Source organism: Sander lucioperca, chromosome 2, assembly GCF_008315115.2.
Source record: "Sander lucioperca isolate FBNREF2018 chromosome 2, SLUC_FBN_1.2, whole genome shotgun sequence".
Classification (NCBI taxonomy): Eukaryota; Metazoa; Chordata; class Actinopteri; order Perciformes; family Percidae; genus Sander; species Sander lucioperca.
Genome location: NC_050174.1, coordinates 13,319,107 through 13,345,531, shown reverse-complemented (window position 1 = coordinate 13,345,531; position 26,425 = coordinate 13,319,107). Strand labels below are relative to the sequence as shown.

Below are 26,425 nucleotides of genomic sequence, written 5' to 3'. Positions count from 1 at the left end.
CAGCCCAGAGCCATGCACAAGCATAGCAGAGCAGCCGGTGGATTACCCAGACTCGCGTCAACACTTTGACGGAACCACCAACCACTCCAGCGAACTCCCCTGCCAAGTGTAGCATGAATGTTACATGCTTTAATAAGTGTAGCCAAAGAGCCATGCCAAGACTAAACCAACAGGAACAGCTGCTGTGCCATCAGTGTGGACAATACATCTAGGTCTCGAAACCAGGTTACGGCTATCATAACAGAATATATCGCACTCCGCTGATAATCAGCATGCAGTGTGTAGTCTAGCCACACAGAGCATCACGTCTCAAACTGAACGCCAACATGATTAGACGTTGAGGAGTGATGGAGGTAATTTTTTTTTGTCACTGAAAAGCCTAAGGTCACAGAAACACAATATGCAGTGTCTCTTTGCTTAACATTTGGCCTGTAATAAAACATTCCCAAACGATAGATGTCGAGATAAATGCGTTATGAAGTACTTTAAGATGCCTCATAAATACATCTGCTGCAAATAATGCAATGGTTAAAAAATATGTTCTTACCTTTAAAATTACTCAAAAAGGAATTACTCATAAAAAGGTTGAAATCATTCACATTTTTTCTTTGGTTCAGTCTCTCTCAGCTGTTTTCAGAGAAAAAGCTCTAAAAACCAGAGATGGAGACTAAAAACAGATAAAAGGAGAGTGAATATTGGACTTACATTCATCAGGTGGACATGCTAATGTTGCTTCATCATTGTTTGCTAACACGTTTGCCATATAAACTTTATGAAGTAATGGGGCGGCCTCTGGCTCGCCAAGTGGGAGCGTTCGCCCCATGTTGGCTGGGTCCTGCAGCGGCCCAGGTTCAAATCCGACCTGCGGCCCTTTGCTGCGTGTCATCCCCCATCTCTCTCCCCCTTTCACATCTATCCACTGTCACTAAATAAAGGGAAAAGCCCCAAAAAATAATCTTAAAAAAAAAAAAAAAAACTTTATGAAGTAATAATATGTTGTGTTTACAGGATGTTTCTGCTGCCCCCAAGTGGCCAATAAAATGTGTTAATGCAGGTTATGCAAAATAACACGCTAGAATAATAAAGATGCCCTTGGCTGCATTGTGTGTGTGTGTGTGTGTTTGTTCATGTGTGCATACACTGTATATGTGTATGCTCAGCAGTTGGTGGTCATATATCAGAGCTGTGCTCTGACCTTCTTCACCTCCCTCCTGGGACAGAAAGACAGATGCCCCCCTCTATCACTGCTACATTAAGCCACTTTGCTGAGGTAAGTCACTGTTTCTCCCACTTACACCTGTATGCACAACAAATTTACAAGCACACCTGCACGTGTGTACACACACATCAGCACACATATATCATATTAAGACTTTGCCATGATTTAAGGAATTTTATATTCCAAGCATTATATTCACTTTAAATGTTATTGAAGTGAACCCTCACCCAAAGCCTCTGGAATCTCTCCCAAGACTGTTCACACTGCGGTGCCATAATGTGGACGGGCAATAAAATCTCATAGCTGCATAGCTCTTAAGAGAAAATTTGATTGCAAGTATCCTTGATTAGATTCACAGTGGGGAAATTGATCTGAAGGGTAATATTCTCAGGAGGGAACGGGACAAAAACAGGAGCCGTCCAGCAAGCTGTGAGGGTGAGAGACAAAGCATTAAGCCTGTCAAATCCTACCTTTAAAACGAGAAAGCCCCTAAAAAAGCCTACAGAGTTGGCTCTTACATCCTGAAAATGTGATGAGAGGAAATTACATTTGAAGAGCTTTAATGTAACACCTACAAGCCTGGTGTGAAGGTTTGCACCATTAACATTGTAGCTGTCTTCTTTTTGGCTGGACCCCACAGGAGGGTTACGGCTAAAACGGATCCTTCTTCCGTGAATATGACGTAACAGTCTTGTTGTAATCGGGGCGACTTAGGGAAAAAAGCTTGGAAGAGCTTGGGATGCGTCTATTGTTTTTCCAACCCACTTTAGATGAAACCAGGCCCACTGACGAAAGACTAGCTACCTAGCTAGCAACTGTCTTCTGCTCCTCTGCCTCCCTTCTGCTGGCAGACTTCGCCAGACCTCAAAAATAGGGAGGACTTTGTTTCCTGCATTCTGGTGACTTTTAAAGAATGAAAATAACAAAATAAGTACACTACAACATTTTATGTTAAGTACTTATAATTTGGTTTGGTTTTGGTTCATGCCCCTGGTACTCTCAGAGTACGAGGCCAGGCTGTAGGCTTGGCCTGCACCAGGGATCCACAGCCAGCTGTCCTCCCTGGCCCATACACCCCTGGGTACGGGATACCTAAGCAAGAAGGAAAGGGAGGCTCACGGTTTCTGGAAGACAACTGTGTACCCCACCACAGCGGAGGAGGGCAAGCTGGGTTCCTGCGAACCACCGAGGGAGACAAGTTGTCCACCAGCAGCCACACCCGACTAATACGGGCCTGACGGGCGCCCCTCGCCGGCCCGGGACGGTCAGAGAAAGAGGGAGAGATTGGGAAGTGCCAACGGGGAGGAAATAGAAGATGTTAGGTGATAATGTACATTTAGCTCTCTTCTATTTGTCTCAAAACATACGTTTACACATTTATCTTGCATATCTCTCTTTCACACACACACACACACACACACACACACACACACACACACACACACACACACACACACACACACACACACACAGCCCTGCTGTCCTTTTACACTTCCATCTATCCGCAGTATTGACACACACAGCATTGAGACACCTTAATCACTAATGCACACACAGCTGTTCACAAGCCATTTTCAGTGTGTTCATGAACAGGGCACATTGAGTTTCTCACTGCAGCTCTTTCCTGATTCTGTAGTCAGCACTAATGGCATATGGCACGCACGCAGGCACGCACACACGCACAGAAATGTTCATTTGCTCATACAATACACAGTCATACACAGCAGGCGAGATGAATGCATCTAAAAAAATAGCACCCTATTGGCACCCCCACTATCATCATTATTCCTTCCATCGTCCTTATCAGCAGTGTGGGGCTCATTCAGTTGGTGGACAGTCAAGCTGCTTTTATGAAGCTTTCCTCGCCTCCCCATCGACATCATACCCTCCTCATACCCTCTTTTCAATTCTTGTCCTCGTTCTCTCCTCTGATATTTCCATCTTGAGACTAGGTCCCTTCCCCTCTCTTCCTCCTCCACTTCATCCTCTTTATCTTTGCCTGCTTGGTGGGGAACAGTGATGAGTGACACCCACCACAGTGTGGAAAGAAAGAGATAAGGAGGACAGGAGGGCACATCCCAGAGGAAAACCTTTATCTTGGAAGAATAGGCCCACTGATAGAGAAGATGCAATGACATCAACCATAACTAACAACAGATGAAACAAGGCAAAAAGAGGAAATAAAAAAAGGAAAGAATGCAGAGAAGAATCTCCACAGTGCTCATTTTTACACGTTGCAGTCAAAACCTCTGCAGTAAATATTAAAGACAGCTAGCTTTCATTTCTGCACGGGAGAAGGGGCTCCTATTGCAAAAAAGCTGCATCACTACAGTATTTGATCTATGTGAATGCTTTTAACAGCAACCTGAGTAGGGTTGTAACTAACAATTATTTCTATTATTGATTATTTTCTCAATTAAGTGATTAATATTTAGGTCGGAAAATAGTTAAAGTACAAATCATAGTTTCCAAGAATCCAAGGAGACGTTTTGCTTGTTTTGTCTAATCAACATACTGGAACTTGTTAGATAATGTGTTAGATAATCATTTCTTGCAAAATGACAAACAATTGATTAATAAATAGTTCTCAATTTATTTTGTGTCAATCGACTAATCGATGAATTGTTTCAGCTCTAAACCTGACAAAGCATTAAAGCTAAAAAACTAAACAAAAATTACCATCAAACAGTGGACCACGCAGTCCTCTTCTCTCGCCTTGATCATTGTGTAGGCATCCGAGGCTCGGCACTTCAATGGTTTAGCTCCTATTTGGCAAATAGGAGCTTCTCTGTCATGATTGGTGACTTCTCGTCTACTGCTCCTCTCTCTTGTGGGGTACCCCAGGGTTCAATTCTTGGCCCCATCCTGTTTTCCTTATATATGTTGCCTTTAGGGGCTATTATAGGAAAGCACAACCTGTCTTTTCATTGTTATGCAGATGATTTGTAAATTTATTTGCCTATGAAACCAAATGACAGTGTTGCACTAGACTCCCTGCTTAGTTGTATTAATGATATTGAGTTGTGGCTTTCACAAAACTTTCTTAACTTGAACGAAGCTAAAACTGAGTGTATCATCTTCAGTTCTTCAGGCACGCCAAACAGCCAAGCTTTGAGTTTGGGAGCTCTGGCTTCATACCTTAAGCCAGCTGTCAGAAAATTGGGGGTTACTTTTGATTGCAACATGAAATTTAACAAGCAAATCAGCAATGTTGTTAAAAGTCTTTTCCCAGCTTCGTCTCCTGGCTAAAGTTAAGCCTTTCCTTAACAGGCATGATCGAGAAAAGGCGATTCATGCTTTTATTAGTTCATGGTTGGATTATTGTAATGCTCTTTATGTTGGTTTGAATCAAACCTCCATCTCACGTCTTCAACTTGTGCAAAATGCTGCTGCTCGCTTTTTGACGAATACATCTTGACGTGCACACATCACTCCCGTTCTCTACACCCTACATTGACTCCCTGTGCGTTTTATAATCGATTTTAAGATTTAATTTTTTGTTTTGAAGGCCTTAAATGGCCTGACTCCGGAGTATTTGTCCAAGATTTTAACCCTGCGTGAGCACAACCGGTCCTTGCGGTCTTCAAATCAACTGGTTTTAGAAGTCCCAAGGTCAAGGTATAAACAGTGGGGTGATTAGAATCCAAAGTTTTAGTCACTTTGTAATATCCAGATATGATCCATGGTGCTGGCTCTAGATGTGAATGGGCTCTAAAAGTAGGTTTAAAAACAAATGTTGATAAATGATCTGACAGAAACCTAATTGGCTGACAGTGCTCTTTTGAAGAAGTTCACTTTCTGAATAAATGAAGTGCATCCATTTTATGCTGTCAGAGCAACAGTCTGGAAGATCTGAAGTCTGGGTGGATGAAATGTTCTGGCAAACTGTGCGTCACAGTTTATGAACACCGTTTTGATTCTTTTGTCTCTGTAGTGTCCATGTGCGTTTCTCAGTTTTTGGCTTTTTGGACATCTTGCCTGTACACCTGCATGGACATGTCCTTGAGAAAAAAAAATGCCAACTAAGTTCAGGTGGACTTTAAAATAAAGATTCAATAAACCCACTAGATCATTTTTTTGGGGGTGGGGGCTCTGTACGAAGATCGCAGTTCCTGCCCTTTGTGGTACATTACAGACTGTGAAATGGGGTAAAACCTTACAAACTTGACATGGCAGACTCGCACAGGATTAAGATCACAGATGACCATAATTATTACAAATTACTAGGAGGTCCCCAGGTAATACTAGTCCTGTGAGAATAGGGCTTAAATTAACTTTCCTTGTCTATTATTCGAGCAAGAGGCAGTACATACAAGAGGAACAACCCATTGCTGCACACCTGTGGCCTGAGAAAAACACACTTCTGTTCTCACAAAGCCTGTGTTCCCCCCTCTAAATGAGACACATACCAACCGCAGAGAAGTCCCTGACCCTCAAAAAAGCCCTCCCAAACAGGAAGAGAGCACTTGAGTTGGGATTTGATGGGTGAGAGTGGCTCAAGAGGGTTGTCAAAGCTGAGAACATATAAAGAAGCACACATGGGGAGGCTGGGGGTCAGTTCAAGGACTATAAAGAGGGAAAAGCAGAAGAGAGGTAAAGAAATGTGAGCATCTTCAAAACTAGAAAGCTGGATAAAAATAAAGAAAAGAAGTACAAAAGAAAGAGGAGAGTGGAAAGTTTGGATCTGATGAGTGCTAACATTGTAACTAAAGCTGTACACGATGAGAGGGGTCAAGAGGGAGAAAAGTGAAAAGGTGATACACTGTTGGCCCCACTGAAGGAACATGTTTGTACTGGGAGGCACAATGTGTGGGAAAAGACTTTGGAAAATTGAGAATAAATAATCATCAGTGAGAGGTGGGCTACTGAGTACGAATATTCTGGATCAAAGTAAGAAGGACCGTCAAATTAACAATTTGTTCAGTAATTTGACGGAGGGCAGGTCAAGCTCTGAAAACAGCACAGAAACATCTGAGAGAGCAAAACAAACATCACTTATGTGCAATAATCAAAGCAAGTGTCCCATTCAATGAAGAAACAGAATAAAGTCACATTACTCAAGCAGCTGCATCTCAACCCTTTGAAATTCAATACAAATAAATGTGAAATTATATGAATGTTCAGTTTTGCAATAGTGTAGTACAATGAAGGACATCCTATTGTGTAAAAATGTTTACTGCACTATTCTTACCTGAAAGGATGAGGGGACACACTCTGCTTCAGGAGTGCTGAATGTATACAACGGCCTCAAAAATGGCCTTATCAGCATGTAAAAAATAAAGTCTATAACCAGAAGCAATGCCTCAAAATAGTTCCAACCTTAGACAGCACATTGGCTTTTGTTTTGATTAAATGGAGCATGAAAGAGGGATGAACAGCCAAGGAAGTGCCAAGCTAGACACCCACCGACCCAATCTGCTACCAACACACATACCTTTCCCCAGTCCCTCTGTCTTTGTGTTTATTTCTTTCTCATATTCAAATGCCCGCTCTGTCATGCTCAATGTTATTAATCTCTTTCAAACGCGTCCTTCTGCCAGTGATGCCGGACATGTGTTCTCACACTGGTACTCTTCAGCTCTGACAAAGGTGTCCTTCATCTTTCAATAGCCCTGTTGTCTGTGTGATGTAGAGGGCATGTACACAAAAATGCTCTGCATATGTTAATCCTATGAGTATTGCCTGTGTAGCCAAAGCTATTCCTCTGTGTCTACAGTGTTGTCCGGTTAATTCAGACATGTATATATTTTTCAATCCCTCAAAGTTAAATGGTATGGTATGGTAATGTGGTACCATTTGGATTTGCATTTCGTACCACGTCTTATTGTTGCTATGACCTATCAAAGCTGTATCACTGAAAAACAACTGTTTAGAGAGATATTAAAAAATAAATAAGAGAGGCTGAATTGATCTCACACATGACATGTGACCTTTCACATGAATAAAGCTGTCTATATGAATGTATATGACCATGCTCACTGCAGTCCAACAATAGCCTGGCTATAATGCGATATGTTGGAGCAGTATTACAACACACAGTGAAATATGAAACTATTCTCACAAAACCATCATACGGTACAAGAACGATACAATGTGTGGTTTTGTACTGTAAAGGACAATATTGATATAAAAAGAGTATTTCTGTAACATATACTTAAGAAAGTGGGCCTGCAAATCCTCCACCTCCTCTTCTGTATTTGAAACTTACATAAGTCTACACTGAAAATGTGCAAGGTTAACATCGACACAGGATTGTAGGATTGTACTCTTTTTTGATACAGTAAACTGCAGCAAAACGCAGCAGCAGTGCCATTTGTGGAGCTACATACGTATAAACCTAGTTTTATATACAGTCTATCATATAAACACACATCATAAATATCACCCTAAGAAATCCGGTTTATTCAGAATATCGATACATCGAACACTCTGTTCAGTCATGTGTGCATCTTGAGCGCTAGAGGACAGAGCTCACCTCTCCTGCCATTAAATCATTCATGACCCTGCAGTGCTGTGGACCACACAGTGCCAGACCTGCCTCCCCCAATCTGTGTCTTCACTATGACAGTACACACACAAATACACTTTTAAGCCCTGCACTAAAATCAGACTGCAGAAGGCAAATGCTCATCCAATCAGGCACACACATTCACTGTCGGTATTTATTTGTGTCGTCTTGCTCCTGCTTAATACACCTGGATCCTTTGCTACTCTCAGCGGCAGCATCAATCTATAAAATATGTCTAAAACTCTGATAGTCCCTTTCATTGCACAGCACTCCCCGCACTATCAATCAGCCTCGTGTCCATATTGATGAGCTCTGCAGAGGTCCTCCTTGGATACCAATCCTTGGCCAAGGGGGTTCCCTAAGACATCCTCCCTCTCTTGTTATTTTTCCTCTCATGACAAAAGTGTTTCTGCACTTATTAAGAGAGCAAATTACCCTCCAAATCTCTTTCTGTCTTCAAATATCTGCTTGATGACTATTTAATTTTTGTCCTTAAACAAGCAGCAGCCAGCTTGGAAATCAGGGTACGTTCACTGTAACATTTACTTTAAGGGTGTGCCATTGACTGCAATTCTCCCTCCCAGTGAGGATAAGCTAACCCCAAATCCATCTCAAGTTGAAAACTACAGGCCTTTCCTAAGGTTAAAACCTTTCCTATTCAAGGTTCTAGAGCGTGAAGATTTCACCCAAATCTCAGACTTCATCTCTCAAAAAAATCTACCAGGCATCTCTGGTACAGCACTACTCTGGTTTGAGTCCCACCTCACAGAGTGATCATTCAAAGTAGCGTGGCAAAGAAGAGCCCAAGCGTTACTTTCCACTGGGATACCGCACGGATTTGTGCTTGGTCCCCTACTCTCGCCAATATGCACCATCTCCCTTGGTCTGATTATCTGCTCACACGGTTTTTCTTACCACTGCTCTGCTGATGATACCCATTTGTCCTTCCCATCAGACTGTCTCAGCACAGATCTCAGCCCGCATAAATTATATCTCAAAATGGGTGATGGAACGCCACCTTCAACTCAATCTCTCTTAGACTTAGCTCCTGTTGATCCCAGCCAGTCCTGTTCAGCACAACATTAGTATCCAGCTCAGCCCCACTTCGCACTCACCAACAAAGTCTACTCGAAATCGATGACAAACTGACTTTCACTGAGCATGTTGCATCTGTCACTTGATGGTGTTGCTTCACACTATATAACATCAGAAAGATCAGGTCCTTTGTGACCGAGTATGCAGCTCAACTCCTTGTAAAGGCACCGGTCACCTCTCGCCCTTGACTCTGTACCGCCCTTCTAACAGGGCTGCCAGCATACTCCGTAAAACCTCTGCAAATGGAGCATGCCTGGTCTTCAATCAGCCAAAGACAAGCTGGCATCCTGTTGATGCCTGCATTGCAAGTTCAAGTCACTAATGCTCGCCTACAGAGTAGCCACTAGCACAGCACCCAGCTACCTGAATTCCTTCATTCAGGTTTATGAGTCTTCTAGGTCACTATGATTTGCAAATGAATAACGACTAGTCCTACTGCCAGTGCAAGGCAGGAAACCTCAATCCAAACTCTGTCTTAAAGACTCACTTGAAGACCTACCTACCCATTTGCTCACCTGTTTCGTATTTCGCTCTTTCTCAAAAAAAGAAATTGTGATTTGCTCGGTGCTTGTACTGTATGCCACTTCACACCCCTGCAAGCCTTGGGGCAATTGTGTTTGAGTATTGAGGTACTTATTCTCAAAGACTTAGATTGTACCTCATTGTACATTGCTTTGGACAAAAGCGTCTGCATAATGAATAAATGTAAATGTATTTAATGAAACCCCTTATTGTTGAGTTTCACATAATATAATGTGCGGATGCGGTTATTTATAGGAGCCACCAAAGTTATCTGTGTAGAGAAGATGGAGCCATGTATTGGGTTTATGAGGCAGGCGCAGAGAGATAGTGAGGCTTTATTGGCAGCGAGTCAGAGGTTTTCAACATGTTAAATAAATCAGATGGTCTGGATCATATGTTGCACCATTATCTATCTATACTAATCTAAGGTTAAGAATAACAGAAACATAAGGATAATAGTACAATCAATAGCATTAATAGTTTTTATAGAGTAATTAACTAAATAGTTTCATTGGCAGTTTTTAGAAAATTGTATGAATCTTTAACCTCTACCCCCTTGAATTCCATATCTGTCTATCAAGCTCATGACTGAACAAGTGCAGAAATCCTTAATGAATAATTGATTACTTTGCGTCACAGTATTGCAGAACAGCGTTGAATTGCTGCACTGGATCAGAGGGAGAGGCGGGTGTGAACACAGCTTGTATGTGTTCTGCACGCTCGACTGGTATCTGGGGCAATGTGCGACTCTGTATGTGTTGGATAAAGACAGAATCTGTGTGCATTGGATAAACACAATCCGACCGATTCCTTGTGAAGGAAGAGCAGTGCCAGGTCCTTCACAGCACCTGTCCTCCCCCCTCTGACTCTCTTCAGGACATGGTGTCTTGTGGATGATCTTTGAACCAACTGTCAGTTGCATGATGCTGTGCTGTCAACCTGCTCAGATGCTGACCAGTCAGTTGAATGTAAATGAGATTCGACCCTGCTCCGGCCAGAAGAGGGAGCTAAGAACAGCTCATCCTTCATCTGTTCTCTGTTATCAGTCCATCATCTAAAATTCATTAAACCGGATATTCCACATCACATCTTTTAAACACAATTTCAGTTTTTTAAGGCAAATTTCAGAGCAAATGTCTGGTCTGGTCTCAGAGGACATTTCTGTCACCACATTCATCTTCATATACTTCTCTTTCCAACTATTGTTCACACTCATCCCTGCTGTAATATCTGCCTATTCAGCTTTTTTTTTTAATATTTTTCATTAATCTTCCTATTGTGGGAAACAGATGTCTGGATGACAGAGTGGAGCCATACATTGGGTAAAAGTACACATATGCATACTTACTCACAGCCACACAGAATATACTGAACTTAAAATATATTTTTCACACCTTATTTAATTTTGCATCATCATCAGTTTCCATTTGCATATTTAGATGAAGAGGGCAGTGATGCCACATAAATCTGGGTGAGAACAAATGCCATGTGCTGAAGACACAGCTTACATAACTTTCTCATTATTTAATAATACTTTTAAAAGAAATTCTTAAACTACTCAGAAGAAGAAAACTGCTTGAGATTGTTAACCTTGAGGTTGGTTAATGCATTTGACAAACTTTCCAGTAAACAAAGTTTGTCTGTCTCTGTCTTATATTATTAAGTTTGGCAAAGTTTAGAGAAAATAATGTGCATAAAAGTGAAAGATTATTGAGTGCAGCCTTGTTGATGTGTCTGCAGACACAAACTGATCTCATGAAGTGGTCATGTATGACACGCCAATGGGTATGCCGTTATTGGCGTGTTATGAAGACGCACACTCGCTTTTCAGCGTGTTTATCAACGCCGTATGTCCTCCATTGACTTACATTATCTTGCGTTTGCGTGTGAATTGACGCCGTAGCGAGTAGTATGAAAGGGCGAAAATCCACGTAGGGAGGTTGGTCAGGGTGGTGGATGGGTCAAACACAGGACTTTCACACAGGAGAGCGGGGATCGCGTCCTGCGTGTGATGTTTCCTTCGTTTTCCGCGTGTGTTGTTTCCTTACCACGTTTTTCTTTTCCTAAACCCAACCCAGTTCTTATTTTCCTAATCCCAACCGGTTTTTCTTTTCCCCCGCGTGTGACGTTAAAACCAACCATAGCCTCGCGATAACACGTAGCTTCGCGATAACACGCCACTTGGCTTTAGGAAAGCGGCGTGTATGTTTATGCGAAGTCATGATGTCACATTGGCAGACAACTTAAAATGACACACAAGTATGCCTAGCCTTAAAATGAAAACTGTTAAAGCCAAATAGAAGTGATTTTGACGCAACAGAATGGCTTGCTGCAAACACGAGCCAGAATTTCACACTTAACCATATTCCTCTGCTCAATAGGGAGACACATTACACAATAACAGAGGCTAACGTTCAAGGATACTATGCATGTAAAAAAAGACGTGGAACATAAAAATAAACCTAATAAATTAACACTGGACATACACTAAAAACATGGTGAAAATACTTAACAATAAAAATGTACAGATAAATGAAATTAAAATACATTTCAGACATCCAGAAATAGATGTAAATGTAGATATTAAAGCTATAGTGCGTAGTTTCTGTCGCCCCATGAGAAATTCTAAGTAATGACAACAAAACTGTCGGCGCGTCCACATGATACAAGCCTTCTGTGTTTGCGCACCCCCACCCCTCCTCCACGCAGTTGCTAGTAGCCAAGGAGGACACAGAGGATTAAAAAAACATGATGGACTCTTCAGAAGAGGTCATTATCTTCACTCGAGCTTCTGCGCGGGAAAGTCACTGGACGACACAATCTTCTGAACATAGCCATACTGAGAAATACAGAGAGAGCTGTGTGGAGCTGATCGTCTTAATTAGCTTTGTAGCAACTCATTTGACAATGGCTTAGAAGTAGGGCTGGCAAACGATTACATTTTCTTAATCTCGATTAATCGTTGAATTTCTATAGTTAATCGCGATTAATCGCATGTTTTATCACATGATTAAAATTCTATTATTTTGCATTTCAGAACTGTTTTTAAGTACATATAAACAATGGAAAGCAATTCTTACCAGTGTTGATTGGGAATCAAATGAATGCAAAGAAAGTGACTTTATGAAATTGATTTTAAGATTTGTATTTGTTTATTATATATTTAATCTAGTCACACATTTGAATTTAACAACTTTGAATGCACCACGAGGCTGTAAATTACCAGTTTCACTGAATGCACAGTCTGTGTTTTTCCGACAACAACAGCTGCAGGTTGTTACATGCCGGTGTGGGAATCCTAGCTGTCAGCATTGTAACCGTGTTTAATCCAGCTACTAGCTAGCAGTAGGCTAACGTTAGCTGCTGTCGAGTATAGTGTTAACTAGCGTCACGTGCAGCAATGTTTCTGTTGCCTGTAACGTCTGTTTCAGAGCATCAGAGAGAAGTGCAGGCATATCAGTGGCACCAGAATGAGGCGCCGAAATCGGCGTTGCTATTCCTGCAGCAGCAGGATGTGTTACGCGGAAGTACAGCAAAATAGTAGCCTGTTAGGCACGACGCAAAGCCGAGTGAAGTGAAAATAAATTAATAAATGGCGGCATACGATTAAAAAAAATTAACGCATTATGCTCGACCCTATTAACGCGTTAATGCTGACAACCCTACTTAGAAGTAACGGACGTTTATTAATATCAAAAAGTTACAAACTAAAGCTTTCAGATTAAACAGCAGGGGAAAGTAAACACTGACTATAAATGCAAAGTAAACATTAAACTGGTCTTGTGGACTTATGTTTTAACATTAAATATACAATACATTTCAATTATGACCAGGCTATTAAGTTGAAGATTTAAAGACAAAGTGAGCATGTGTGATCACAGAAGGGGTTGTCAATATTTTTTCTTTTTTAAAGTGTTGAAGTGGATACAGTTTCATCGACTCAGCAGGAAACAAGAATGCAAAAACGACTGGAATGGAGTAACAGTGGGGGATGTGGGGTAAGACAGCTGACGAATGATGAAAAATAAACAATTTGTTCAAGGAAGTTGTTTTATGATGACCTTCACCGTCCTGACCAAGGTCAAACAAGATATAACAGTGAAAAGCTTACAGCTGAAACACCAGACTGTTTATTTCTTAAGTCATTAAAACCAAAATTTACAAAGAAATGTTCAAGAAATTCAGACTTGACTCATTCACTGACAGATTCATCCAACTCCTTTATGACTGCAAACAAGCTTCAGGTCCAAAATAATCTGACATTTAGAAGTGCAGAAACAGTTATCTACTGTAAATGTGTCACATACTTCTTTAAAAAAAGGTTAGAGTAAAGGGACACAGGCAACATATTGATCCAGCAGTTATTTTAGACACACAGAACAACCCAGACAAATACTGTATGGTCATACAAAGAGGAAGCCACAATGACCACACACATATACACACACACACACTGGCGTCAGATGCAGAAGCGTTTCAGCAGTGTGTAGGCAATTAAATGTATGTGCCTAAGGGTGTGCTGAGGCCAAAGTCACAGTGCTCTATGCTCTGACAAACATTTTCTCCATTACCAGCAGACCAACTGTCCTGTGCCGCCTCAAGCTCCCGCTATATATTCTCCTTCACTTAGACTCTGCATGGAGGCAGTGGGGGAAATGGGTGAAAAGAAGAGTGACCACAGGAACAAGAGAAAGGGGTGGAGGAAGTGCTACTGTATAAGAAGGCTAGAAAAGGAGCAGAAAGAGAGATGAGGACATGGTAAAGTCAGCAAAATGCAGAGTAGTCTGGATCTAGCTCCAGCCATCAATATACCTGAGAAAAGACATGCCAAATTATCTTTCTGAATCTGTCAGTCTCTCCATGTCCCTCTGACCAAACTGGGTTGGAAAAGACAAACAAACAATGAGGATGCAGTGCTCAACTGTGGTGACCTGATCCATATGATGAAGATGGATTTTCAGTGCATGTCATTTTACAGGAAATTAAATATGGATGTGTGTAAGAGCACATAGTGTTGGTGTACATTTAAAGAACGGCGTTTCTGAGGGAGATTTGTGTAGTAGTGGCAGAGAGAGGGATTGTGTAGGAGTATTTGACAGGAGGAGAGGAACTAGAAAATGAGATAATACATGAGATGATGTCAGTGTTCATATAGTGATATGAAAAGTCCTCTGTGTAAACACTAGGTGGCGACATCCAACTTTCTCACAGAGCAGCCAACACTGCTGACTAAGGGCTGGCTGACAGTGGATGTGCGTGTGCCAAGCCTACGTACATGTGTGCTTACATGTGATCGTGTACAAGGTGCGGTTGACCTTGTAATGCTGCTGCATACACGCAGATTCTCCTTCATCCTGAGCTGATACCGTCCCCAAGGACCGACCCCCCTCCTCTTCGATCCAAACTGATTTAATAGGATGGGGGGAAATGCAGCTGAAACAGTAGCTGAACAAATGTCTATTTACTACATCAAAGGTTTTATAAATGTGTTGTGGAAGTTGATTATTCCACGTCTATCTAGATACCACTCCCATTTTCTTGTCTTTTCCTGCCTACCCAAAACATTAGGCTGCCGTAACAGTAAAAATGACTGATGCTCCATCTCACACCATCCTGCCTCTCTCTGTTGCTCACTTAATCTATCTTGTTTCTCTCTCTAAATGTGAGATCCATATGGCTTAGTGCAAACTCAGAGGCTAAGAGAGAAGAGAGGGAGATGTTAAGAATTGAAAGCATGGTCTTGCAGTGTTGCAATGTGCTGCAAGTAACTGTGGCAGAGAGAGAGAGAGAGAGAGAGAGAGAGAGAGAGAGAGAGAGAGAGAGAGAGAGAGAGAGAGAGAGAGAGGGAGGGAGTTGTAGTCTATATTGAAGCAGGAGAATTGATTATGGGAGGAATGTACTGTAGGAGGGAGGGAGGAAGAAAGGGAAGGGGTGGGCACATGGCTCTGCATCTGCTTGAAAAAAATCTCTGGGGTCAGCCAATTAGAGGCTGGGTGACACCACTATCCTCCCAGCTAGCTAGTAAATCCTGTGCCACAAGACAACCCACGTGCCTCTGTTCAATGAACGTGTGAGCTTTTACACTGACACGCGAACAAGCACGAAGACACACACATTAAAAAAAAATGTTAAGTACACAGTGAGATTGGAGATAGTTAAACATCGGACAGCTAAGTGTTTGAGTGCCCAGGGTCACTTGCTTTAATGGCAGATGTGTCTAAAGAGATTGAGTATTAACTTATGTCATTCAATCATCATTGGAATGACTGACATACATCACAACCAGAGAGGGCTCATATCCCAGCTGACGACACCTACCCACATCGACCCACTCCTGCCTGACCTCTATGGATCATTGAAATAATATGAGTAGGGTCGGAATTCCATAGCAAACATCCTTTCGAAAACCTCATTAATATCATGCATACCTTTAGGATTAGTTTTCAATAATTGTAAGTAACTTGTACATGTTCTCACTTACCTCTAGTGGTAAGATTATAGCAATGTAGATCAATGGTTTTATTTGCCTGGGTTTTGAGATATACATCTCTGCAATTTATGCCTCCACATCAATACAATAGACATACCGTAGTATTGGTATTGTAATGCTTTTTTTGCAGTGTGAACAGTTTTTCCTACTACCAAAGAAATATTCCTAAGGGACAAATATCTAAATACCTCACCACATGGTCCCCTCAATAGCTTTTTCCAAGCTTCCCATCATATCACATGATCTTCCTCAGCAGATGGGAGTTTCTCAATTGTCATGACAATTTTCACATTTCTATTTTTTTCTCAGCACATAAAAGACATTGACCTTGGAAACAACTGAAACTGAGAATATGGAAATTTGAAAATCTACATTTCTATGACAGCTTGGAAACTCCATCTGCTATGATCAAATGTTTTTTTGCAGTTTCCAAGGTCAAGAATGAAATCTTCCAATCTCAAAACCTAAATTTGGGTGAACTGAACCACTGGTATCTGGCAAAACTTTGACAGCTATGCTTCATGTTTGCCATTTTGCTGAAGGTACATTGGGCCTCATTCACAAATCCGTGCTTAAATTGTGCATACAAACGTTTGACTCACAAATCCAGGTTTCATCAACATTTCCTGACCTTAATTTGTTTGTTTGTACTCTACAAACAAATTTAGAACTGCCTTAGATCACATATACATACAAATGATAAAGGCCCGGCTGCTTTACTAAATGTAAACATAGACCTTTAAACTAAATGCATAGCGAATTAAAACTTCAGCCATTAAAAAAGGCTTTAATAGACAATATTTAAAACTGGTAATATACTAATGTATTGGCCAAATGTATTATATATCTATGAAACTGACCCCCTTTCATCCTCATCAATTATTGTCTTAATTAAAATATTCAACTATAAAAACTGAGTGTCCCAGTCCTAGCTTACAATGGCGTATATGAGGTCTTTACTTGAGGTCAAGGGAATTATTTATGACACAATTATAATGGTCTCATGACAGCCAATGTAAAAACCAACCAATTAATTACAGTTTAATGTAATGTTAACACAAAACTTAATGGTTTCTTTAAGTTTAATATTTAGGCCTGCCATGACATATTTATGATTTGTCTAAGTTAATTTCAAGTTGTCATAACACAAACATCTCAAACAGTGCAAACTTTGTGTTAAAAGTGTCATAATTTACCAAATGACACTTCATGACAACAGTCACAAACATTCATAAAGACTCCTTCTGTGTATGACATGTGTCATGTCATGGTTATGACAGTGTCATGTCAGTCTATGCACACTCCTTCAAATAAAGGCAAACGTATTATGGGGGTGTGGCAGTATGCTGATTGCAAATAGCGAGCACGTGCCTGACCATTTAGAATGATTCTAATTCCCTCACATACGTACGGTGGTAAGAACAAAATTGGCCAGTGCGCACGTGTCATGAATCCGGCAGTAAATCTGCGTCCGCAATTATATTGTGAGCAAAATTAAGAATATTTATATGCACATATTAGTGAATGAGGCCCAATGTTGGATATGGAAGTGATAAAAAATTCCATAAGAAAATTGTTAGACTCAGAGCTTAATAACTGTGGTGATTTTACCAAAGTGGAACCAAAATAGAGCCTGCAATCAGAACCCATCTGTGTTAGTGATGCAACAGGTTCATTTGAAAAGACTGCAATTGTAGCATTTTAACATCAACAAATCATTATCACATTTCCACAGTTTGAGAATTGAGTATAATTAGTAAAAACGAATGTTACCCTTGCAGAAAAGATTGACTGTGCCTCTACTAGGGTTGGGTACTGTTCACATTTTTACCGGTACCTGAAATTCGGTTCTGGTAGCTTTTTTCAGTACTTTCCCTCTGTAATAACAAAAAAAATATTTCAGTTGTAAAAATAATTCAAAACCAATTTAGCCTATTGACTTAGAACTAGGGCTGAAACGATTCCTCGAATAACTCGATTACATTCTTGCAATAATAAATATTTACTATTGCTGTTTACTAAGTATTTCTTACTAAGTATTTCTTATCCGATTACTCGATTAATCGATGGAATAATCGGTAGAATACTCAATTACTAAAATAATCGATAGCTGCAGCCCTACTTAGAACATTTTGTTATTTATTTAAAACATTTTAGACACCACACAAAATAAAACACCTCCCTCTCCCCTCCCAAACCCATCCCTAGAACCAATAAATCAAATAATTATTTATTCCTTACACTGCTTTTATTCTTGTATTTGTATCTTATTCTATTTTAGCCTGTTTTTTTTTTTTATTTTCTCTCTCTTTTTAATTGCTCTTTAATGTTTTATAAGTTGCCTTGCCTTACAACCTCCAGCCTGTCAGTCAGTCCCCAGGGCATACAGAACAATGTTGGGCCTACAACCTCCAGCCTGTCAGTCAGTCACCAGGGGCATATAGAGAATACTGTGCCTGTCTGTCTCAGAGAAGTGTTAACCAACTGCACCGTAGACTCACATTGCCAGACCTCCCTCCAGGTTTATTGGCATTTCTTTAAACCAATCACAATCGTCTTGGGACCACTTTCACCTCACCATTATAATATATTGCAGTGAATGCTGCAGAGAGAGGACAGATGAGACAAGCTACCAGGTACCAAAATTTGACACCATTTGATTTAACGTGAATCAGTCCTCGGTAGTACCGACGTAATTCGGTCGGTACCCAAAAAAAGTACAGAATTCGGTACCCAACCCTAGCCTCTACACTGCATTTTGCAGTGTGAAAACAGTCACTAATCGTTATCTAAAATAACTGTTAGTTACAGGCAAAGAAGAACCCACAATATTTCAGCCAAGGTAATTAAATAATGTGTACTAGTGCTACTGCATATGTAGCACCTTCAACATAAGCATAAATGAATAAATTAATGAAGGTTCTCTTATGTTATTGGCCATCCTCCTGGAGAGCAGAGCATCACTGTGTGCTTGCTGGGTGGGATGAGGAAGAGGATCAAATCAAGGTGACACCACCTCTGCCTCCGGGGGATTCAGATGAAGGGGTTGACAAATGGCTAAGCTTTTAATAACAGGTCCATGATACTACAACACTATGACACTTGACACGAGGATTAGATGACTCAAGAAATCTGCACTCCACTAAGTAAGATTTGTCATAAGGGAGCACAAAGTGGTACTCCACCAGGCACCAACCAAGGCCAAAGTCCGGGTCTTCTAATGTCATCATCTGTTACCCAAAAGGACTGTTTTAGTCATAAAAACTAAACTTGAATCCCATCCTCAAAAGCCCTTCTCAGCTGCTATAACATATATACTGTATTTCAAGATGCCACTTTGGACTATGCAGGTTTAATTCAGTCAGGAAATTCAGACTCCAATCATGAACTAAATCTTTTCCTTCCCATCGCATTAAATGAATCAGACTCTCTATTGTCCGCACTCCGAGAACTGAAACTGAGAATTACAGCCGGCAAGCTGCACTGCTGTAAAGACCTACTGTACTGCTGGGTTTTGAATTTAATTATTCCTCTTCCCCCCGGTAGACAGAAAAAAAGGAATCATATCAATCAGGTAAATAAGACACCCGTCATTCAATACAAAGCAAAAGGGCGCAGAGTCACCCTGGGGTCACCCACACTCCTGATATTTCACTCCTTTATGCTTTCACTCTCCTATTCTGTGGCTCTACCCCTGGGCTATATTCCTTCAGTCTGAGCGCTCATCTTCACACCAAACACTAACACATAAGGTGCTTCCCACACACAAACAAATGTAGTCCTACACTGGCATGCTTGCCTTGAACACAAAAATACATGCAAACTTGCAGAATACATGCTCTAAAATGTAGACCTCTGTATTTTGCTACCTAAGATAACAAGTCTACAGCTATGCTAGCAGCTCTGTGAAGCTGTACACACTTGTGATTGGAGCTAAATTCTTACAGTACATCAGCATGCTCTCAATGACAATGCTAACATGCTGTTGCTAACCAGGTATAATGTTTAACATGTTCCCAAACTTAGTTTGGTGAACTAAGCATGCCAGCACTTGTATCACTGAAAGTAAAAAAGATGAAAAGTCAAAGATAGTTAAGATATTTCACACACAAAGGAAACAAAAGTATCAACCTTATGGTGGCGTTGGATGTCAGGGGATCATCCAGGTCAGTAGGAATAGTCTGTACAAAGTCCAAAGTGGTGGACCGAGTAAGAGACCAACATAGCCATCACTAGCGCCATGCCGCTAGCATGGCTAAAAACAGGAAAGATCTCTGTTAACATCATCACTCTACTCATTTATGCTCTTTTTGTGAGCTGAAGCATGAATGAAAAAGAATGACAGAGACAAAATCATAAGGTCAGTAAAAGGTGGATGAGGATAGAAAAATGCATCAAATTGCACCAAACACCTATTGTTTTACAGTAAATTATATGCCCTGTTGTTTAGAGACAAACACAGGACAAATAAAATCTTTCTCTACAGAGCATAACAAAGGCAGATCAATACAGTAAGTGGTAGGTTGCACATTGCAGAGGCTCCTAGCTATCGCACATATCAGTCCAAGAGATGCTTGCAGAATCTGAGAATATCAAGACAGGAGTCAAAGTACCTGGACATCAAACCACACTAAGCTCCCTATAACACCTCCTGTCCTTTCCTCTCTCCTTTCTCATCAGCCAGAAGGAGATTAAAGGAAAAGAGCTCAGGTTGGGTTACAGACACCAAAAGCTTTTTTTCACAACAAGCTGTCCAGCAATGACCTATAAAATTCCTCTAAGAAGATCGCCTCATTCTTTCTCTCCCCCCTTTTATTTGGGCATGATGAGGATCCATTTCAATAACCCTGATCTCTCAATTCTGGTTTCAGGGAGTTACGTAACAGCTGCACTATTAGAATAACAATTGGGAGGAGAGATTAGCGCAATCGGCCAAGGAGAGAGATAGAGAGGAAGATGAAGGGAGGGAGGGAGGGAGGGAGGCACTAGGAGGGAAATCTAAGGAAGCCCCTCACAATATGACACATCATTTCATGTGCTGTCTCACAAATAAATAGATTTAACAGTGCAGTGAGAGGCGAACACAGACGGATGCTGCTAGTGTTAATGTGTTTTGGAGGTTTACACAAACCTGTTAGGAGACTAATGCTTTGCTGAAAGCACTGCAGTCCTACGTGTCAGTTCAGCTTCATTTACAATCATCAGCCAGGAAGCACACCAATAAATATGCAGAGATAAGAACACAAAATAAGCGTGTGCTGATGCTCGTGGCTTCAGTCTTAAAATGAAATGAGTCACTGCAGTTAGGATGAAACTGAAAGCATGGTGGAATATCTTCATCACTGATCAACAATTTAAAAATATCCTCCAGCTTTGGAGTTTTGGAGAAGCCGGACCCCTGCAGAGAGGAAGTGCCTGCTGGATGCTTGATGTTATTTGGTCGTCGTCTCGTCTCTCTAATCAAATAAACCTGATTGCGTGAGGTGGGGTATCTGCTTTGGAATCACTCAGTCTCTGCTAGCTCATAAATAAAGACCTGCTATCGCCCTGGTAAAGGGATGAGGTTGGAGGAGAGAGTTGGGGGTTGGTGAATTGGCCTCACGTACGCCTTCCAGCCCGGCTTTAATTAAAGCAGAGTAGGCTGCTGCTCCCGGCCAACCCGCCCCAGCAGCACTTACTGTAGAGGCAAGGAGCTGGACACACTGAGACTCATTCCCAGGCTCCATCAATGTGAGTGAGTGCACTGACAAGGCCTGCTGAGTCATCTGTCTAAGGGGTTCCACAGGGCCATCTGATCTGCAGCCACACACACATACAGTGTCCTAAAGAAGACTAAAAACAATCTTAATTCTAACGCTAACCTAAAACTAATCTAAAACCTCTGTGTAAGATCTATGTGGAAGTCCAACAAAATGCAGTTAAACAGCCACTACATACTGGCTCCAGAAAACCCCAACTGCAGAGGAATGAAAAGTAAAATATCCAATTTATCTTCGAATAGAAAGTAAATACAAGAGCGGGGATTTTCCACATTGTTCCCACTAAACAGAATCTATTAATATGCAAATGTCTCTTCTACTTTATTCTCTCAATACTGGAATCAGGGTGTAACAGCCCGCCTAGCTCCTTCCAAAGATACCAAAGCAGCACCTCTAAAGTCCACTGATTAACACATTATATATCTTGTTTGCTTAATCTGTACAGAAACAAAATGTAAAACACTTGCGGTATTACAGCTGGTTGTGCCGGGCGCAGTGAATCCTGAAGTTTGGTCCTCACTGTGAGGTTGCCAGGCAACAGACAGGGACTCCAGGAAGTTATTGCTCGGGCCAAGAAATAGCCCGGCAGCTTGAGTGGTATTGATCTTCTCATCTAACGGTCAGCAAGAAAGTGAATTGTTTTGAAGCGTATTTTAAAAAAAATTCACTAGCATGTTAACAAGCAATAATCGTTGCAGCCCTTGTTGGACGGACCAGCCAATATCCGTCTAGTGACACCCAGAAGAGGGGGAATCAGAAGCCACTGTTTAAAACAGATATCGACTGAAGGCAAGTTCAAGATGAGAGACAAAGATCCACACCCATAAATACTATTTACTGTTGTAGCAGCTAATAAAATTGATTACCATCTGCCAACAGTTTGACCTGAAGAATGGTTTATTTATTGTGTTAATGTTTAATTTAAAATTCATCACTTTGATCACAGTAGCCAGTGAGGGTACAGGTAAGCTGGGCTGATTAGCAGACAGGTTGCTGGAGTTGCCTCTGATGGGCTTAGTCACTGCTGCAGCACCCCTATCCCACTGCACCAAACCTAAAAACACACAGTCATGCATGCACACAAACACAACCCCAACACCTGCAGCACTACAGTACAAATCTGTCTCAGACACTGACAAATTAACCTCAGTGAAGGCTCTGCTTCCTGTTAAGGCATGGAGGGTAAGAGATTTTGGAAGGGCAGACAGAGACGAGGCTGGAATGCTGATTCCCTGCCGCCACCTCTGCTTTATATGAAGATGGAGATAGAACTTAGATATTACTTTCACCTTTGCAATGTTCACTGGCAGCCATGTTGGCTGCACAGTCCTGCACTATGGCTGTTGTTTAGGAACCTGAAAGTCTATGCGGCTGACATTTACCTTTAAGATGCCTGATGGGCTGCGATATACAGCTGCAGCCAACACCTCTGAGTGCTGGACAATATACAGCAATAAAGGAGCCATAGTGCATCCTGACCAGACTTATTGTATTGATGAGTCCGAGTAGCAGCACCACTAAGTGGTCAGTCCTCAGCTGCTACGACTTACTCTGCACTTCACTGCCTTGCAGGTAACGGACAAGCTCAACTTAACAGAAACCGGATGTGCACACAAATGTTGACCTTTTAGCTACATCAAACACAGACTTTACACATGATCTTGCAACACTTCACATCGATACAGTTTTATAGCGCTACGGCAGAAAACTAATGAGCAACTGTTTTCAATATTTGTTTCTCATTTTATTTTTTAGATTTGATGTTTCCAGCTTCTCAAATTTAAATACTTGGTGTGTTTTTAGTCTTCTATGATAGTAAACTAAATAAACAGTTTTTGAAGATTGATTGATGAAAATCCATCGTTGGCTGAAGCCATAATCACAACAATAGGGTAATGTAAAGAGATTTACATATGCATTCCTATGTCACAACATTGTTACCAGATGAAAACTCACCGAAACAAAACTCATTAATGCTCCAACTAAATGAGTAAAAGGCGAATGAGAGAGAAATCAATATTGTGGTACACAAAAATACTGTCCTGGACATATATCCTGAACGGGACTATTGTATTTGTTAAACACCCTGAGGGCTCACCAAGTACTGATCACATACTGTAGCTCAAAAACAATTGGTAACGAGAGAAAACAGATCTCTAAATGGTCATTAAGAGTCCAACTGAACCAGCTCACAAGACAAATTTAGTTAATTGTTTTGTTAAGAATTTGCAATTAGATGTTATATTTGAACTTGCACTGTTTTGTAACTCATAAATGTCATGAACAGAGAGACGATTCTAGTTCTGTGTTGTGTTCACAATTCTTCTTGTCTTACTACATTTATATTTAAAGCAGTGATAAAACATAACTGCAAAGTTTGAAAAAGCTTAATTAAGAAGCCAATGTGTAAAATGCAAAGGCCAAATTAACACTAAACCTAAAATTAACAAAATGATGTTTACCTGGAGAGTTCATGTACTGTATTTTCAATCTTCAAACAGTTCGTTTAGAAATAAATGCCAGTTTAAAGGTCCTATGACATGCTGCTTTTTGGATGTTTTTATATAGGCCTTAGTGGTCCGCTAATACTGTAACTTAAGTCTCTTTCCTGAAATTCAGCCTTTTTGCAGAATTACAGCCACTAGAGCCAGTCCCACAATGAGCTTTCCATTTCTGTGTCTGTAGCTTTAATTGCTATTGAGGAGGAGAGAGGGGGGGGGCAAGGTGGAGGGTGGGGGTGTGGCCTTGACCAACTGCCACTTTGCTTGTTTGCAAGCCATGATGTCTCGCTCTTTCTCATGGGTGGGCCAAATTCTCTGGGAGGGCAAAGCAGAGAAAGGGGAGGTAACCTTCCTCCTAATGACCTCATAAGGAGCAGATTCCAGATTGGCTCATCTGAGCTTTCTTTTTCTCAAAGGCAGAGCAGGATACCCAGGGCTCGGTTTACACCTATCGCCATTTCTAGCCACTGGGGGACCATAGGCAGGCTGGGGGAACTCATATTAATGTTAAAAAACCTCATAAAGTGAAATTGTCATGCCATGGGACCTTTAACATTGTCCATGACCTTGAAATAATCCTCAATCTTTAAATAAGTAAACGGCCTAAAATGAAAATCACACTAGATACATTTGTATCTGCCATGTTGATATGAGACAAACAATACGGACACAGCAAAGCACTACTTCATACTTCAGGACCATTTTCGCCAGGTAGGCCACTTCACACTATAGCAGCTTTAGATGTAGACACAAACCCACATACAGAATGAGGTGAAAATAGGTGCTGGCTAGGACAATCGGGCTTTGTTCACATCCTGACAATGCTCATTTTTCAAGAGGACCAAACTCATCAATAAAAGTAATTTGAGGACAGCATTAGCCACTGCTCAGCAACTGAGCTGAGCTGTATAACACCACTACACCATGAAGCCAATTAAAATGGCACTATCCCCCTATGATGACGAATTGTTAGCTTTATGACTCTAAACATTTATCAGCAGACAAAGATTTGTGTCCCCACAGGGATGGAACTAATCATGTAAATCACCAACATACATTAGCCACAAATAGTACATTAAAGGGATTGAAACAATAAAGAGGCATGTCATTAAAAGATGCTAAATTAAAATATATTACTAGAAAATAACATGCTTTTGACTTTTTAGAGCCCAGCTAGCAGCCCCTAGAGGCCATAAGACCAACTGAACCAAAGAACCAGGTGACAGTCTAAAGTAACCTACTGACACTGTCATCCTTTCAGAGCCCTGTGCTCCTGCTATTGCGACTAAAAATACCAGAGCAGTAATACATCAACCACAATCATTTTTTAACAATTCATTGCACAAGACATGTAAATCAATAAAAGAAGCTACAAGTGATTTCTTCATTTAATAACTCAAAACACATCAATTGTGCACAATAAATGATGGGAAGGCCTCTGGTGAGGAATGAAACTGAAGCTTACATAACAAAAGCCTGGTTTGCAGCTAACAAAATGACACAGAAAGAAACTGGTGAGTGTGCATGTGTGTTAGTATGTGTGTGAGCAAAATGTATAGGGTTAAATAAAAAAAAGTGTTTTTCACAGAGAAAAATGTTGACCGTGAGGCTAGGGACACTCCTGAGGTGCAGGTCAACACACAAGACAGCTGATGAAACAACTCATGAAAAACAGGTGTCGAGTGGCAAAGAAAGAAAACAACCAAGTGTGACGGTGGTTTCGTTAACCGCCATGCAATGCAAGGAAACTTCTGAATTACAGACTGTAGAATATGACTACGTAGCTGCGGGCATCAGAGAGGAAACAAAGAGGGCACTGGAGAGAAAGAGAGAGAATTCCCCCAGTGTTAACATCTGCTCCAGAAACCAGGAATGGCTGTAAGCCAGTGTTAAAAAAAGGAAGATAGGTTGGGAGGGGGAGCTGGAGGGGAGTCAGGAAGCTTATTTGAAAGACTTAAGCTGCCTGGTTACGTAAGTGATATGGGATCCTCTGAAACCTCATGTATGAAAACCATACACTTTCAGTCAAAGTTGGGATGCATTAGTACCCTTGCCAGAAATCCTATCCCTGCCTTACCCATACTGTTAGAGCTGCAGGCTTTCCCTTCTTGAATCTCATCTTGCCAGACGTGCACATACCGCACTTGCACACATGCATAAACCACACACACACACACACACACACACACACACACACGCACACACACCTCTGCACCGACTTTCACAATCCTGGTCCTTTTAGCAAAATGTTGATAAGACCTGTCTCTTAGAGCGGTTAGAGGTGGAAAATATGGAGAAACCTTATAGTAAGCCTCATTGGCTCATGTCATT

General features: G+C 41.1%; 1 protein-coding gene across 12 annotated transcripts in view; it reads right to left on the bottom strand.

Annotated features, from left to right (window-relative positions):
• The window catches only part of ank1a (ankyrin 1, erythrocytic a), a 109,086-nt gene that overhangs the window by 64,641 nt on the left and 18,020 nt on the right, over nucleotides 1-26,425 (bottom strand). The window contains exon 1 of one of the 12 annotated variants that reach the window (XM_035992968.1): nucleotides 6,411-6,503. The exons of the other annotated variants lie outside the window; for them this stretch is intronic. Within the exon in view, the coding sequence (XP_035848861.1) occupies nucleotides 6,411-6,488 (78 nt within the window). The 5' untranslated portion in view covers nucleotides 6,489-6,503. Of the gene's footprint in view, nucleotides 1-6,410; nucleotides 6,504-26,425 lie in introns of those variants that run through there. 12 annotated transcript variants of the gene reach the window in all.